We start from the raw sequence: 16,897 nt of genomic DNA on the forward strand, positions 1-16,897 counted from the left end.
AATGTTTATAAAAAGCATCTATATAAAACCAAAAGTCCGTTAAATAACAAATTATATATTTTTAAGAACAAAACAATTTGTTTTTACATTACAAACTATAAATTTAGCTATTTACGAGTACAATGCATATCAGGCATTAATAAATATATAAAAATAAATCATTCACAAAATTTGATGTTTTTTTTGTTAACAACGAGAAAAGGTATATATTTATTTTATATAAAAGAGAAATTTTTTAACCCATCATCTTTTACATTTATTATCATGAGAAATTACCCCATTTTAAAATAATATGTTTAAGAACCAAATGGCATACAACTTGGGGATTAAATTAAAGACTTTCTGTTTCTGTTGAAGTGCAACTGCATTGCATTGTTTGCTTTCATATAAAGTTGACCTTGATTTTGTAATATAATAGATTTCACATTGTAAAAGCAAAATATTATTAATATCACTCTTATCCGATTATTTTACTCAATCTATTTCTTAGTTTCCTTGAAAACTATATAGATATTCTTATATTTTCGCTAAAGTAATATTTTCTACTTCCGTTTCTGTTTTATGACTCAATAGCAGTGAAAAATTACAGTTGCCCAAATGTCTTGAATCTACTATCATTTTGTACTACCGAACTCCATTTCTATTTACGTTTTATTTTATAATTTTCACGAAATACAGTTTACGATTCTTGCGAATAGATTTTGACTTCAACGAAAGTGAAAAAGATATGTATTCTTTATAATAATATAAAAGATTAGGATACAAGTTTTCGTCATGGAAAAGACAGATGCTGCGTATTTTAATGGATAAAAAGGACGAACGAGATATACATGAAAAAGAAAAGCCGCGATAACAGAACAGTCGAACATACACGCGCCGGTTGAAGACGACAGAATAGAGCCGTTCTATTAGAGCGCGCAAGAGAAAGTCGCATCGCAACTATCACAAGGGCGGCTCAGCTCGAGTGCCCTTTACGGACAATAGCCTAAGCATTGAAAGCGCGGTAATTTTAAACAAAAGTTCATACATATTTAACAATGATAATGCCTTTCCGTACGTTTACGTGTGCAAAATATACGTTTTCTTTCGATTAACTTAAGAAAGTTACAAGAGTGTCGAGTGTATTATCATTTTATACTGAATTCTAGATAATTGATTTACTCTTCTTGGCTTACCGCGACCCTTGACATTCATTTTCGTCTGCTAGTCGAGCACGTGGCTTTGTTTGACAGTTTATGCTCCGTTTGCTACGGATAGGTGGCGAACCTGCTTTGTCCGACTGTCGAGTCGACGGTATCGACACTGTCGACCACTCTCAACAGTTACATTACTGCCGCCGAATATGGCCGTATAGTAATATCACGAAATAATTTGAGGATTGTTTGTTTATAAAATTTATAATATGTTGATCGTGTTTCGTACAAGCTAGAAAAATTTCGTAGATTTTTAGTGCTTTTATTAATATGACGGTTTGTTGAACGAATCTTTATAGATAACTGTGTTCCTTTATTTTCCACTTTCGGTGCATCTTGTTGCAATTCTATTGTAATATTTCCACGTACGCGTTTTAATATCATTTTGTTTCTTCTTCACGTTGATCCCTCCACAAACTAATCACTGACGTAATGGCAGATACGTTGCGTAAAGATGGATATGAAATATGTGAGTGAAATTGTACTTTGCACGATTTTAATCTTACGACTGCGTTTCTCCGTTGCTATTAAATATTCCATGGTTATACATTTGATAACAATAGTTACACAAAGTTATACATTTTGTACTAAGTTGTTTATAATAGCTGACGTTTAATATTACGATATAAAGATAATTTAATATTGGTTTATTAGTTCTTATATAAGACATTAAAGAGGAGTTAATAAATTTTAGTGAATATTTATTGTTTTGTGTAAGTAGCAAACATAACGATGCGTGGTGGAGGTGGTAATATGGCAACAGATAGTGATATGAAGCTAGAGCCGTCTAGTCCTACAGAGAAATATACGTTCTCTCGTTGTAGTAGTACTGGCTCTGTAAATACACCATCTTCATCTGCTCATAATACAGGTAAGTAATTGAATTATATAGACTAATTAATTAATTTATAAAGTAACATATTATATAAGCTTTCCAAAGTAAAAGATGATTATATTTTTAAAAAAATTTTGTAAAACTAATTATTTGTAGAGGATGAAGACAGTGATAATAAAAATTCAACGATAAGTTATAAAGAACGCAGGAGGGAAGCACATACTCAAGCAGAACAGAAGCGAAGAGATGCTATTAAGAAAGGATACGATTCTCTTCAAGATTTGGTTCCTGCTTGCCAGCATACCGATTCATCAGGTTATAAGCTTTCCAAGGCTACTGTACTTCAGAAATCAATTGATTATATACAATTTTTATTGCAACAAAAGAAAAAACAAGAGGAGGACCGTAACGCACTAAGAAAAGATGTTGTTGCTTTACGTATTATGCAAGCTAATTATGAGCAAATTGTTAAAGCTCATCAAACCCAACCGGGACAGGCTGAAATGCGTATATCCGATGAAACCAAATTTCAAGTGGTAAATCTAAATTTGGTTTGCGAATAGTGAGATTACATTTACATTATTTTGGACATATTTTGTAATTAAAATTTTAATAAAGTTTCAGGCAATTATGGATCGTTTATTTCAAACATTTAATAACATTTCTGTAGCAAATTTTGCAGAATTATCTGGGTGTGTGTTTAGTTGGTTGGAGGAACATTGCAAACCACTGGTAAATAAATTACTTTCCATATTGTATATATTTTATTCATGAATTAATAAATGGTGTTTAATAAATACATAACAAATGTTTCAGACTTTGCGCAATGTAGTACTATCTGTACTCCAACAGCTTAACAGCCAAATCAGCTAGCTGAGTATATTACTAAAATTTATAATTGCACAATACGATGTTTATATAAATTTTTCGCTGATACTTAGGTCAATCGTCGGTACGTGTTTTATGTGCAATACGGGTGGCATAATGATTGCACGAGAAATATAAATAAAAATTTATTTTATATATTAATAAAGATGCAGATATAAACATGTAATGTGTTGTAGAACTTCCTCGTGCCGTTATTGGCGACTAAACGATGTTATATATTTTTACTAGAAATTTTTTATTACATATACTTTGTCGCATATGTATGATATACAGCGTATGTACATATATGTACGAATATATTCGAGTATGTACATAATATATTAACTCCAATATAGCAGCTTGAAATAAAAGTCCCATCATCCATGTTTATGTTTTATGGTTATAATCATCCACATTAATTCTCTTCCAGTATTGTCAATTCTTAATAAAAAATCCACATCGTAATAGTAATTTTATATTAGAGTTCTTTTTTAATTAAATTTTCTCAGATTCCGTGGGCATACTTTCTCCTTGCGTAATATCATTTAAAAGTATTGCATCGAATCTAGGTCTATTAGGATTGTCAGGTTCATGGTGAGGACTATGAGGACGTCTTCTTTTTGTTCTGTCCTCGGGTCTACAGCATAGGTCCCGGAAGATACAGGCATAACAGGCCAGCAACGCGCTCATCATCGTTAAACCGCTAATAGCGAGGATTACCACCAAGAAAATTGATATTTCGTCACCCATGTTACATTATATTCCGAATAATCTTCCTAGTCAATGTTTAAACCATCTGTAACAAAGATCAATACATTAATTCTGAATAAAAATTGAAATAGTTTTGTTTCGAAAGAGACAATCTCCTTCTTATTTCTTATTTTATTCGAATACCATAGAAGAAATGACAAAACAATCGTGATTATTTTTTTTTACGACAGTCGTAAAAAGAAACGTCTTTTTTATAGTCTATTTTATCTTTTAATATCCGCAATTGTAAACCTACTTTCTATAGATTGATAAAGTACTTTTTATCAAAATAAATGTGTAAAAAATAGAAGAGTGATTAAAATTTGCTATAAAGAAATATTGTCTTTTGTACAAAGAAACTCTGCTTCTTTAAAACGAGGATATCTTGGATGCGAAATTGAAGGATCAATCCGCTCTTCCTGTAATCCAATTTATTCGTCGGTAGTCACGTACGGGTGAAAAATCGTTGAGTGAACAGCTCGAGAATATTCCATATCGAGTGTACTTTAGAGGATCTAGTTCTATCTGTTTGAGATTCATCAGAAATATTTTGTAGACAAAACAATATTGTGCTTTTTATTGCCAAGATTAAGGAAGGACGATCTTATAATCTAACTTATATCTATAAAAATATTTTGTCAGTTCTTCTGAAAACATAGTTTTCACGTTATACATATACTATGTATAGTGTTTGTTATTAGTTTGTTTAATTTGAAACGTATACAAACATTGTCGTTCAAAATTCTGGCACACCTTTCCATGTTTATAGCAGATAAATCTTTTCACTAAAAATGTACTTTCGTGGTAAAAAAACATTACTTAGGTATCGTATAGGATCAAAAATTGTATGTTGTAAATATTCTTTAGAAAAATATGAAAAGTTTACGAACTGCTCTGTCTCGAAAAGACGCGAAGTAAAGTTTGATCATGTTGTAGTATTATACATTGTATATCGCTTCTGGTGATCAATTATCTAGTTGCTTTGTCTTCTATACTGTTTTATGGACAAGTTGACAGTAGCCTTCCATTATTAAGTAACAATTTATATCAACAAATTTTTAGTTGCTTGAAATAGAAGATTACGAAAAGTGAATGTTAATAATTCACGGTGAGACAACGTCTAAACCTAAATGCAATAAGAATCTTCATGTCAAATTATAATTAACGTTCAATTAATGTACAAGGTGTTCAGTCACCCCTGGGAAAAATTTTAATGGGTGTTTCTAGAGGCCAAAATAAGACGAAAATCAAGAATATCAATTTCTTGATGGAGGCTTTGCTAAAAAGTTATTAACGTTTAAAGTTTCGCCCGTACAGAATTTTTTTCTCGAAAATGTGCAGGATTTTGGGGGTATGTTTATTCACCAAAAATAATTGTAATTGACTCCTGCAACCGAAAATAATTTTTCCAGAACGATTTGACATTTTTTTTTTTCGTTGAAAAATGTAGGCACCAAATTAGATTTTCGGTAAGAAATTTTTTTCTCGAAAGTGCCTAGGATTTCGGAGGTATGTGTATTCACCAAAAATGATTGTAATTGACCCCCGCAACCGAAAATAATTTTTCCAGAACGATTTGAAATTTGTGAATTTAATTGTTAATAACTTTCTAACGAAGCCTCCATCAACAAATTGGCATTCTTGATTTTCGTCTTATTTCGGCCTCTAGAATCCCCCATTAAAATTTTTCCCAGGGGTGGTCGAACACCCAGTATAACTAATATAAATATAAATATGTTTCAGAATATTTTGGAAATCTTTGTTCAACGTCCCCGTTATATCACAGCAACGTTGTTCGAAATATTTCAGAAACGTGACTGCAACTTGCTCAAAGGTAGACATTTTAGTCACGCACCAGCGACATTTCAGATATATTTCACCAAATATTCCAAATCTTGCGCGAAAATGCTTCTACAGTCATTCGTGTTCATACGTGGACAAATTTTATGACGAAACTTTCGCTTCAGTCGAATAACATTTATGAAAGTATACTGTCTTGAAAAGAATCGTTAAAGCATAAAAAAGATAAGAGCTCAACAGTTGTACAATGATTTTTTTCATAGTTATTAAGAGCAAAACTCTTTTCTCATAAACTATATATTTTGTTTCTTGGGAACATTTAAATTCAATTATCGTTTGTTTATCGTGTTTATGCAAGAAATTCATCTAGTAATCGACATAGAAGGGAAGGTGCTATCAGTGCCAGCGATTACACAGATTGCAGTATGGCTTTGGCTGTCGATAATAGTTACCATAATTTTCAATGGAGACCATTACGGTTTTTTGTTAGCTAACAACATGCCAATTACTTCAGATTGTAGTAGCATGCGTTGTTTATTTTATGCGAAATTCGTGAAAGGCAAATTTACTGTTTTATAAAATAAACGATAGCCAGACATTTTCTACTAAAATGTGAGAAATACACTGGTAAAAATAAGCGGAGATTTCTTATAAATCTTCTCGATGAACGGCACAAATAAATTTAATATTATTAGACATGTATTATAATTTCTAGATACGAGATACATGAAATTTGTTAATAATATTTTATTTGCCCCTTTTATTGCTAACTAAAAAATGTTAATACGTTAATTAAATGTACCCCGATATCTAGCATGGATGTATCGTTAATATGACACTCTTTTTACTTTTAGATCCGGTCCAAGGACAAAACATACTTCATTGGACTAAATTAACGAGGATACGGATGTTTCTAGTCTTCGTAGTTACTCTCAGGAAGACATCAGTATGTATAATTGAACCAATAAGGGCTAAAGAGTCTTGCAATTATTGAGGTAAGCGATCTAATATGGTTCTCTACTTACTCAATATAACCCCACCACCTATATTTCAATTCTTACGTAACTACTATAAGACTTAATGCTTGTGTTATTAGAATGAATTGACAAATGGCTGGTTGATTCAAATAATTATTACAGTAAAATATTTTACGAGTCAATTTCAGTTCAATATTATTTGTTGAAAACCAAGAGCAAAACATACGAGGAATATTTAATACAAAATATATTTTTCATATAATTAGATGTTATTCGATTACTTGTTATGAGAAAACTAACTTTTTTTTTATCTTATTTTTACTTGTAAACTAATGGAAAATAATTGAATCTTGATTATTTCGTTATTTAACCCTGAAATGAAATAGTTTTTTATTTTTTAATTTCTATTTATTTTTGGGTTATGTTATTACTTCTTTTCTTTATTTTATTTCATTTCTCGCTGCGTTAATATTACGTAATAGGATCAAGCAAGTTTTCTACAGAATTATACTTCTTCAGAATTAAGTAAGTTTTCTATTGAATTACACTTCTTTAGAGATGAATTATTTCGCTCGTAACGAAGAAAAATCTAATATAAAACTCGATTATTCGTATTAATTGAGAATAAAAGAGTAAGTTAAAACTATTTAAAAAAATATTTAAAAATGTATTTAAATATTTAAACAAAGTATTATTGTACCATTCTAGTCTATTTCTACTTTTGTGCATTAATTTTCTTATTTGCTTTCTTCTTAACACGCGATAATTCGTTACCTCCTTTTATATTCATTCAGTCTTTTGAAATGAATGTTGTTTTCTTGTCGCGAGACCAAAGCGTGCAGTCATATAGACATTACAGCTAGTCGACGTTCCAGTTAATTAAATTGGTTTGCAATCGCAATTTGCTTTCCGTGTACGAATCACGCTAGAATATTTAACCCGCGGAATTAGCCTCATGTCTCATTAGCTGTCCACGAGGGATACAAAGGATTTGTTAAAGAATCGTTCGGCTGTGTGAAATTGCAAGGCTGAGGCTGGAAGATTACGCGAAAATTGGCAACCGGTGCGAACTGAAATTGCACGGGCGCAATAAATACGAAAATTTAATCGATGTAACGAATAGAAAAAGGGAAAATAACATTAAGCTAACGTTAGCTGTATTGTGTGCAAATCTTTGTTATACTTTGTACAATACTTTAAGGAAGATAATATTACGAGTAATGTTTTCGAAATTAAACATTCGAAGTGTCAAGCTTTCGTGATCGAATCGTTGTTAAAGCAGATATTGCGATCCATACAATGGATCTGGATGCCATTTGTTATAAATAGACTGCGGATCTTTATGCAAATTCACATTTTTAATAATAGAATTAATGAAACGGAAGCTTCGCAGAGGGCTGTCTCAACCCCTAAATATAATAATTCGTATCTTACTTTAAGTACTTCTTACATTTTTGCATATTAAATGCATTCTGTAGTTTTTTGAGGATTAAAATTTCCCATAAATGCATAAACATACGCAGTCTAGTTATAAACTTTGATTGTAGAGTGGGACAAGTAAGATTGAAAACTAGCTTTTGCCCGCGGCTTCGTTCGCATAGGAAACCGTTTAGTTCCCTCGGAAATAGATATTGTTTCTCCATAAAACCTTTTAAGCCCCCATTCACCTCTATAGAGTTTTAATTTTATGTCATATCTCCATCTTACATTTCAAAATTGATACCATTTTCGTAATTAACGCCCCAAAAGACCTTCGTACATGTTAAATTTAAAGTTTCTAGATCCATTTACGGAAATAAGGCAACTTTAATGCGAAATAAGTGTATCAATGAGCATTCGCGATCAAGTATCAGGTAAATCTGACCACGAACAAAATATGTCCCATACAAACGTTGCAACCCCTTTTCACCCCTTCAGAGGTTGAATTTTTTAAAATGCCGAAACAGGTGTTTGATTAATTATATTAAAGAGCATTAAGACCAAGTTTGAAGCAAATCCGACCACAAATAAAATATTCCTCATACAAACGTTGCAACCCCTTTCCACCCCCTTAGGGGTTGAGTTTCGGAATATCCTTTTTTATTCCGTGTATACATCATAAAGGAAACCTCTGTACAAAACTTCAGCTTTTTATGTCCAAGGGCTTGGCTTGGGCGTTGATGAGTCAGTGAGTCAGGCTTTTCATTTTATATACATACATAATATAGATATATAGATTGTCTTCGTCGAGGAAACGTTTCCAGTGAATTTTCCATGCAGCAACGAATTTTTCACGAATGATTAAATTCACACGATCGTTGAACAGCATGAAATAGGCGTCGCGTCGGTGTCGTAGAGGGATAAAAAGAAAAAGTTCGCGATACTTTACCTTCAATATTTCACCGGGCGAAAGGCGTCACGATAAAATCATAAAGCAAGAGCAATAGTGCGAGAAGTGCGTCGCGTAACTTAATAACGCGTGGAGATAACATTTTCTTTGTTCTGCTCCGACGATATTCTTATTTTACCAGCGTTCGTTTCGTTCCCTTTTCCGTGGAACGCCAGATATTTTTGCGGCTGAAGTTGAAGTTAAATTACCCCCTCGTAGCCATTTTCTACGAAACACAGTTATAACACAAAATATAATTTCTGGCCAGAAATGTTTGCCCGAAACATGGAAATCTTTAAAACATCATAACTCCTGAACGGATTGGACGATTTTAATATTTCAAAATGCAAACGATGCGCATTTTAGTGAAGAATATGTAGAAATTACTTATTTATTAGAATACAAAAAAGTATTACAAATCTTTTCTGTAGGGCGTCAAACAAAATTATTAAAAATCAAAAACGAATTTTTAAGAAAAATCGACAGGGTACTGAAATTTTTCGGCGGCAAAAAAAATTTCAAATCGATCTGGAAAAACTACTTTTGGTTGCGGGTGTCAATTACAATCATTTTTGGTGTATACACGTATCCCCGAAATCCCACGCAGTTTTGAGAAAAAAATTCCTTACCGAAAATGTAATGTCTGACCATACATTGATATGTTTCAATGAAATTTCATGCATATGTTTAAAATATCATAACTTCTGAACGGCTCGGAGGATTTTAATGTTTCAAAAGGCAAATGACGTGTATTTTGGTTAAGAATGTGTAGAAATTCCAAGAATATTGAAAGAGTTGTTCTTTAACCTCGAAAAGTGAGAAGAACACTATAAAAATGGTCCTATTTCCAAACGGTCATAACTTCTACAACAGTCAATGAATCTCATTAAAATTTAGTCCGGATGTAGAGCTCATGGATAGCTACAAAAGAGTATTAGACAACTTTTCCGTACAGCGTCAAACAAATTTATTAAAAATGAAAAACGAATTTTTAAGAAAAATCAACAGGGGGTTTGTGCCTAATTTCTTCGGCGAAAAAAAACTTTTTCAAATCGTTCTAAAAAAATAATGTTCGGTTGCGCGTGTCAATTACAATCATTTTTGGTGAATATACATACTTCCGAAATCCTATGTACTTTCGAGAAAAAAATTCTTTACCGAAAATATACTGTGTGATCGGAAATGTTTCTATAACTTTTTAAGGAAGCCTCAGTCAACAAATTAGTGTCTTATTAGTATCCTTGGATTAGTCCAGCGTGCAGCTGTACGCAGATTGCCGTTCTACAGGTGGAACTTTAAACGTTAATAACTTTTTAACGAAGTCTCAATCAACAAATTGGCATTTTTGATTTCCGTCTTATTTTGGCCTTTTGAATCTCTCATTAAAATTTTTCCTAGGGGTGGCCGAACACCCTGTATAGAGCAGGGCGAGTGGTACAACCGGGCAGAGAGTGTTTCTGTATATAAAAATAAGTTGAAAAAAACGAACAATATTTTTTCGCTCGAGCCTTCGCTTTTTGAAATAATTTAATATCATTGCTGTGTTCTATATTAATTGAAATTACCGCCAGTGGAGTTATTTTGCTATCGTTCATGTTTCTTAAAAGTACATGTAGTGAGTGGGAAATTATTTCTTTGCATTTGAGAATTTTATTCTCTATTTTCGATTTACTTCTTCATGAAGAATCACTCGCTGGCCGATGGTATTACATTGCCTCGGACACTGTATAATATTCGAATAAACGAATTGGAGGGTATATTCTTTTGTTCCCAGCATATTGTGAATGGATGAATTGAACGTACTGTTAGAAACTATTTTACAGATATTGAAACATTAACAACGACTCTATTTTTTGTCCCACACGTCTTCTCCTTCTCGATGCTCGCTTAACAGTGACCAGTTTCACACACGTCGCTCTTTCGTTCACTTTTCTATCATAATGTATACGAATCATTTAGATCATACACTCATCCCTCTATACAAAACATCATTCACTTCACATCATACTTTCTTGCATTCTATGACATGTATGTACTATGATATGTATAGCCGAGTGATAAAGAAGAATTCGTTTATTTTTGGCGATGTAAACAAATTCTTTTATTTATTTCAACAGTTAATTTAATATGGTAACACTTTGCTCAAAGTAAATGATATTTTCGAAATTAGTATAAAATTTTGAAAATTAGTTTTCGTTTCTATTTATTTATCGTTGTAGAATTATCAAAAGACGAAAGAATTAACGTCTACAATAATTATTTGAGTATTTAATGTCAAAGTTGATTTCAAAATAAACATAGAAGATAGCGTTAATTATAATAGTTGATATATGCATCGAATAGGGTATGAAACGCCCTTTAAAACGCCTTTTATTTTAAGTCGATAGCGTAACTAGTTCCAAAGATATAGCGATTTTAATTTCAAGTCGATGCGGTGGCTAGTTCCGGATATGTGAGGGTTCGAAGCGTTTGTTTACGTTTCATTGGTGACATTCGGCGCGGTATGAATGACCTTGCCCGTGAAAATAGTAAATAGTGCGTAGTAAATTCTTGGAAATACTACGACTTCCTGGTCACGACTGTTGTGACTCACGTGCGAGAGAGAGAGGTCCGTTCGGCGCGTTAGACGAAGACAGAGACTGTCAAATTTGAAAAATTACCCCTTTACATAAATTAAGATATCTCCAAAACGGAAAGACGGATCGACATAAATCGGAAGCTGTTTTAAAGTGGAAGCTTTTCCGTTTCTAACAGTGGTATAGTTATGGATAAAACATGAGTAGCTTTGGAATTGCACGCGTGTAAATTTTGTGTACTTTGAATTTGCATTACGTTTGAGTCCATAAAGTAAGAATTGAGCTTCGCTGAGTCTCAGTTTGAGAAACACTATCCCTGTAACATTTTTTTATTTCTCTAGTGCGCATGGAAGCAATAATTTTAGCTTACATTCACGAACGTTTCCGTATCATTGAGGTCGATAGAAATTCCCCGATCAAAATGCTGATTTTCTCCGCAAACGTCGGCCATTCCCGAAGAAGCCTAGGGATTCCCTCGAACGATTTTCACCCTTCATCCAGCGCACGCTCGATCCATTTGCGACGATAGATGACCACATAAAATTCGACCCGCGTCCGTGCTTACAGATCAACAATGCTCTCGTCTGTCCCATTCGTTAGGCTCCGTCCTGATGAAAAGTGATTCATTCTTTCAACGGAATACTACGGCAATTTCCATACGAATTTTCTTCGCCAAAAAGCGCCGTAACAGCGTAGTAAATTCGCGCGATTTCCCAGTTCATCGAAATACGGTAGGCTTGTAGGTTCCTTGTGTCTTGACAGTTTCTATCAACATCCTTCTTTCGATCTTTAGTTTCGTGTCATCGTGGATTGTAAACGTTAACAGTAAGGATTAACATTTAGCGTCAGCGGTTTAGCTTTAATTTCTTTCGTTGTTGTTGGCGATACTCCAAGGAGCTATAAAGAATTCCACTGAGCGATGCTCACGATGCTAGGGAAGTCCATCTTTCCGCCCATAAATTGCATTCCTTGAAAGCATTCGAGTCTTCTTGAGAGCTTTAATCATTCAGTTTATATGTTACGAAATCTTATCCAATACTGAAATATTATTTATTTCTATATTTAACGTTTTTAATGCTAGTGTCTGGTTCCCGAGAATATTGGAAAATTTATAAATTGCTATTTAATAGTGTTTTCATTTTGTGCAAGTAAGCAAAATAGTTGCCCGAATTTCAGTTTGAAAATCAAAATAACTGAGCATCTGTGATTCAGTAAATGAAAAATAATAGTATGCCTAGTTTATCATAATAGCATTTTTATTTCTTCTTTTTATTCTTACAAATTTTTGTTTATTTTACGGTTATTAGTGTACAAGCAATGCATTATTAAAAATGAAAATATAGTGGCTGTTTTTATATAAACAAATACAAGATTCACACAGATTAACAAATAACAAATCCCGGGAAAATCTTTTCGATCCCGAATCCCAGGAATGGAAAAAGGGTCAGGAAAGTCCGACACCATTTACTGCGCGGTAATAAAACAGAATATAAGACAATGAAAGGGGAAATAAAATACAAAATATCCAGGGTGTATCATAATGTATGGTCAGAGCTGTATAATCACATCTGAAATACATCTGATAAAATTTTTTCCAAGTACTCGTTCGATTAATCGCTTAAGATATCGACACGATATCGATCTGTTTATCCTCCATTAAGGAAAACAAGAAGTTATCGTATATTCTGCACAGCGATCGTGCTCCCCGGGGACTTTCTCGTGGGAAAGTAATTTAAATTTTAAATACTTTTGATTAATACTGAGTGTTAAAGAAGGCACTTACTATGACACAAAAATAAGGTCAAATAGGACATACAGTTATTTAAACTTTTTTAATTGTTTTCGTGCATTACTTGTTGTTTGCGGAATTGGGCACATTCGTAAACAACGAATACAAATAGACTCGTTCGTAAACTAGCTTCGTAAACTCTGTCAATGAATTCTAATTTACAAATACATTTAAGAATGGAAGTTAGTTTACGGATGAATCTAAATTTTTGATAACTAAATTTGACTCTGCTCATTCGTGCACCTGATGCAATTGTAAAACAAAAGATGTTAAACAAAAGAGGACAATAACATTCATTCATCAATAGCACTATCTAGTATCTAAACACGAAAGTGAATGTTATGGTTTTAATTAATAACAACCATTACAATTATGTCATCAAAATTCGATTTAAAAAGTGTTTAAAAATGATATATATCAGGTGACCTAGAAAGTCGCGCACCAAGAGTTTTAAATTATTTTTCAACAACTCTGTATATGTTATTTATGTGTAATAATAATAAATAAACTCTGTATGTAACATCTGACAATTATAAAACTGTTATAACTGTGATTAACTGACTCCGTTATTACGAAGTGCGTTGTATTACGTATAATGTTCCACGATTGTTCACAAAGTTCATTAATATATCAACACAGGAAATTACTGTTCTCGTCTTACTTCGAAAGTTTTATCAAATATACATATGCACCGGCTCTTCGAGAGAATATTTTTTATTTCACGTTGCACGTTTTTTTAAATTCACAATTCGTTTCTTCATTGTTCGTCCCAAATCAAAATTTATCCACGTGCACCGAGAGCACATCGAGAATTTTTTCTCGTCGGTGAACGCGGTTCATGAAACTATAAAAGTCCTTGTCAGACGAACTACTAGGAATTTAAAAAGATTTCAGACTGGGTATTTCACTTTTGTTTGATATTTATCTTCGTAGGAAGGTTCATTTTAGGCTGAAACATGGCAAAAATTGAGCCACCCTGACGCCTCTTAGGGGGTGGATAACGCGAAAACAAAGATCACCGACCGTCACCATTTATTTTCTCCCTTCTCCGCGACAATGACAACGAAACACTTCACAGGACGACGCTTGCAGCACGAAAGTCGCGCGAGGACTGCAAGCTGGGTCGGTTTACGAACTTGCGCATCCTCACGGGTTTTGCTTCTCCTACCCTCAGCAATGTCCTTCTTCCCTCAAAGGGCTGTGGCAGATGCGTTATCTTCCACAGAGATGCGTCATTATCGCGATAGAATCGAATACCTTTCCCTCCAAACATCTTGCCTCGTTTGTGCCTAAAGAAAAACGGAGATATTGGCTAACTTTTCTTTTTAATTTAACGGTATGCTTATACAACATATTTATACAAGAACAAAATATGTTAACATCATCCCCTTTATTATTAAATTAAAAAGAAAAAATTCAATCATCTGTGTTTTCTAAAAAATATTCTGCAATATTCGTATCTAAAGATTTATTTTGATACGCCGCATTTCAATTTACACAGTTCTCTTTATTGTATCTTTTTATTTTGGCAACCGTTGGGGTTTCCTCGAGGCTTCTGCTTCACAATGGCGCGTTCATTTTTTATTGGATTGGCAACAGACGGCCGTGGTGGCCATTCTAACGAGGAAATGTAATTTTGCTGTTTCCACTTGCGCTAGAACCTGCTTTAACTGTTATCCCCTTGATGTATTCAATTTGTTCATTCGCGGCTAAATCAATTTGCTATGGAGAAAAACGAATCCGTTTCATAATTAAACGTTTCGTGGCGCGTTTAAAGTGTTAGTAAACGTTTGTAAAGCGTCGAAGCTGCAAGGAGCATGAATCTTTATCAGGTATTCTGCGATTAACTGGATTACTGGGTTATCACGATAAGACAAAGATTCTCGTTTAGAAAGTAATGCTTGAAAAGAAGTCTCACTTTTAAAAACGACCATCGCTCCTGTCGCCGCCATTATCCCAAACTCTTCCAATCGTTTTTCGACGCGCCTTCGTGACAGTAGAGGTTTTTCAGTGAAGTACTCCGCCAGGAAACATCACTATCTTCTACACTCTGTTTTATTGTCATTATACTGACAGGCTCATTCTTTATCATTAGCAAAACTTGTCCATTACGCAAAGTGAATCTACATTTACGTTCAAACGGATTGACGATCGATTGATCGTTCTTCTTTTTCGTCGCCTCAACCGCTTCCCTACCGAATTTTAAATATTTAAAGACAATCAAAAATATATTTTTCAATTTCTATTCTAAATTTTATATTTCTTCTTTTACGTTACTTTTAATTATTTCGATCACTAAACATGATTTCATTTAGCTTTTTGTACTTGTTTCAGACTAAATTATTTCCTCGATTACATAATAATTGAAGTTTCAGCGCGTGTACGTGTCGGTATAGAGAAATATGTCTTGTGCCCGACGATTAACATTAACCCTTAAATGGATTATTGAGGCTGCTGTGGCTCTTCGCAAGTTTAAACTAATTCATTATATTTTAAATGCTTTAAGGAAAAGTTGATATCCATTTGCCAATTTGGTAAAAGTCAACATTAAGTAAAAGAATTCAGTTGAGATTCAGAGTCCACTTAAGGGTTAAGATTATATCACGGTGGACTAATGATATGGTCACTTCCGTCCGTCTTGACTTTTTTATTTACTTGAATACGAATCGATAGTGTATTCCAGGCCAGTGGGAAATGCCGAAGAATAATGAACATGCATTAAATATGCATATCAACATTTGAATGTCAGTCTGCTCAGCTACGGAGGCCATTTTGAATACCTCTGGTGATTACTTGCCCATTCATAGCAAGCTACGTCCATACTGAAACTTAAAACGGTTATGTCACAAAATATTGGAAGTTTCTGGATCTGAAACTAAACAAGAGAAAGCATAATTTTCTATATACATATATGCACAGTTACATCAACCTCGATATACTGTCATTCTTCGGTTAATTTTCGATTAAACAAAGTACGAAATTTCTAATATCTACGAAAATGCATTTACCGCATATATTGTGCAGGTGCTTTACATATATCTTGCATTTACTTTGCATATTTGCGGCATGTCATAGTTGCATAAACTTATATAGTCTGGTTATTAGAATGATTAATTACTTCCCTGCCAGTCTGCGAATTTCAAGCATGAAATTCTAATTTAACCTCCTCCTCGAGCAGATATTATTAATATTCTTATCTAGACAGAAATTTCGAATATTGAATAAAAGATAAACTGTTTTTTATTCGTTACTCGTAGAATACAATTTAAAGATTTGATAGTAAAACAAATAAAACTCTGCTTATCTCTCCTGTCGAGTACAAATCAAATATGCCGGATAATCGGAACTCTATTGTATAATATTTTTTCGATTTTTATCGCTTACTGTCGTTGGCCTGTACTTTAGTGTAGTCTAACGTTACCTTATTTTTAAATTATTATGAATTCTTGTAGTGTTTAATTCCCATAGCAATCATCGATCAAGTCTATATCAGTTTATAAATTTTAATTCGTGCAGTTTTAATCGCACATGGAACAATCGGCTCTTCTTTATGTACTCTTTCCGTGGAAATATCAATTAACTTCAGGTTCAATGAGTTTCAGGCAGTTCTATCGACTGAATAAAACCTAACGTTTATAGTTGAGACTCATTCGATCCGTACCGTTTCAATTAAACGATCCACCCCACTTTGCAACTCGAAGCTTTGCATTCTGCTAGAGTTTACGATCGATTCCGTGAAATA

At 33.3% G+C, this 16,897-nt stretch overlaps 1 protein-coding gene across 1 annotated transcript; it reads left to right on the forward strand.

The window, feature by feature from the left end:
- Positions 1 to 1,319: 1,319 nt before the first annotated feature.
- On the forward strand, positions 1,320 to 3,329 carry LOC122401239 (max-like protein X). Its single transcript, XM_043403240.1, has 5 exons — positions 1,320 to 1,662; positions 1,915 to 2,064; positions 2,185 to 2,564; positions 2,647 to 2,760; positions 2,845 to 3,329. The coding sequence occupies exons 1-5, from the start codon at positions 1,626 to 1,628 to the stop codon at positions 2,899 to 2,901; spliced, it is 738 nt and encodes a 245-aa protein (XP_043259175.1). The 5' UTR covers positions 1,320 to 1,625; the 3' UTR covers positions 2,902 to 3,329.
- Positions 3,330 to 16,897: the final 13,568 nt, after the last annotated feature.

The sequence above is a fragment of the Colletes gigas genome, unplaced genomic scaffold (genome assembly GCF_013123115.1).
Source record: "Colletes gigas isolate AHSC1104 unplaced genomic scaffold, ASM1312311v1 Colletes_gigas_Sc00023, whole genome shotgun sequence".
Classification (NCBI taxonomy): Eukaryota; Metazoa; Arthropoda; class Insecta; order Hymenoptera; family Colletidae; genus Colletes; species Colletes gigas.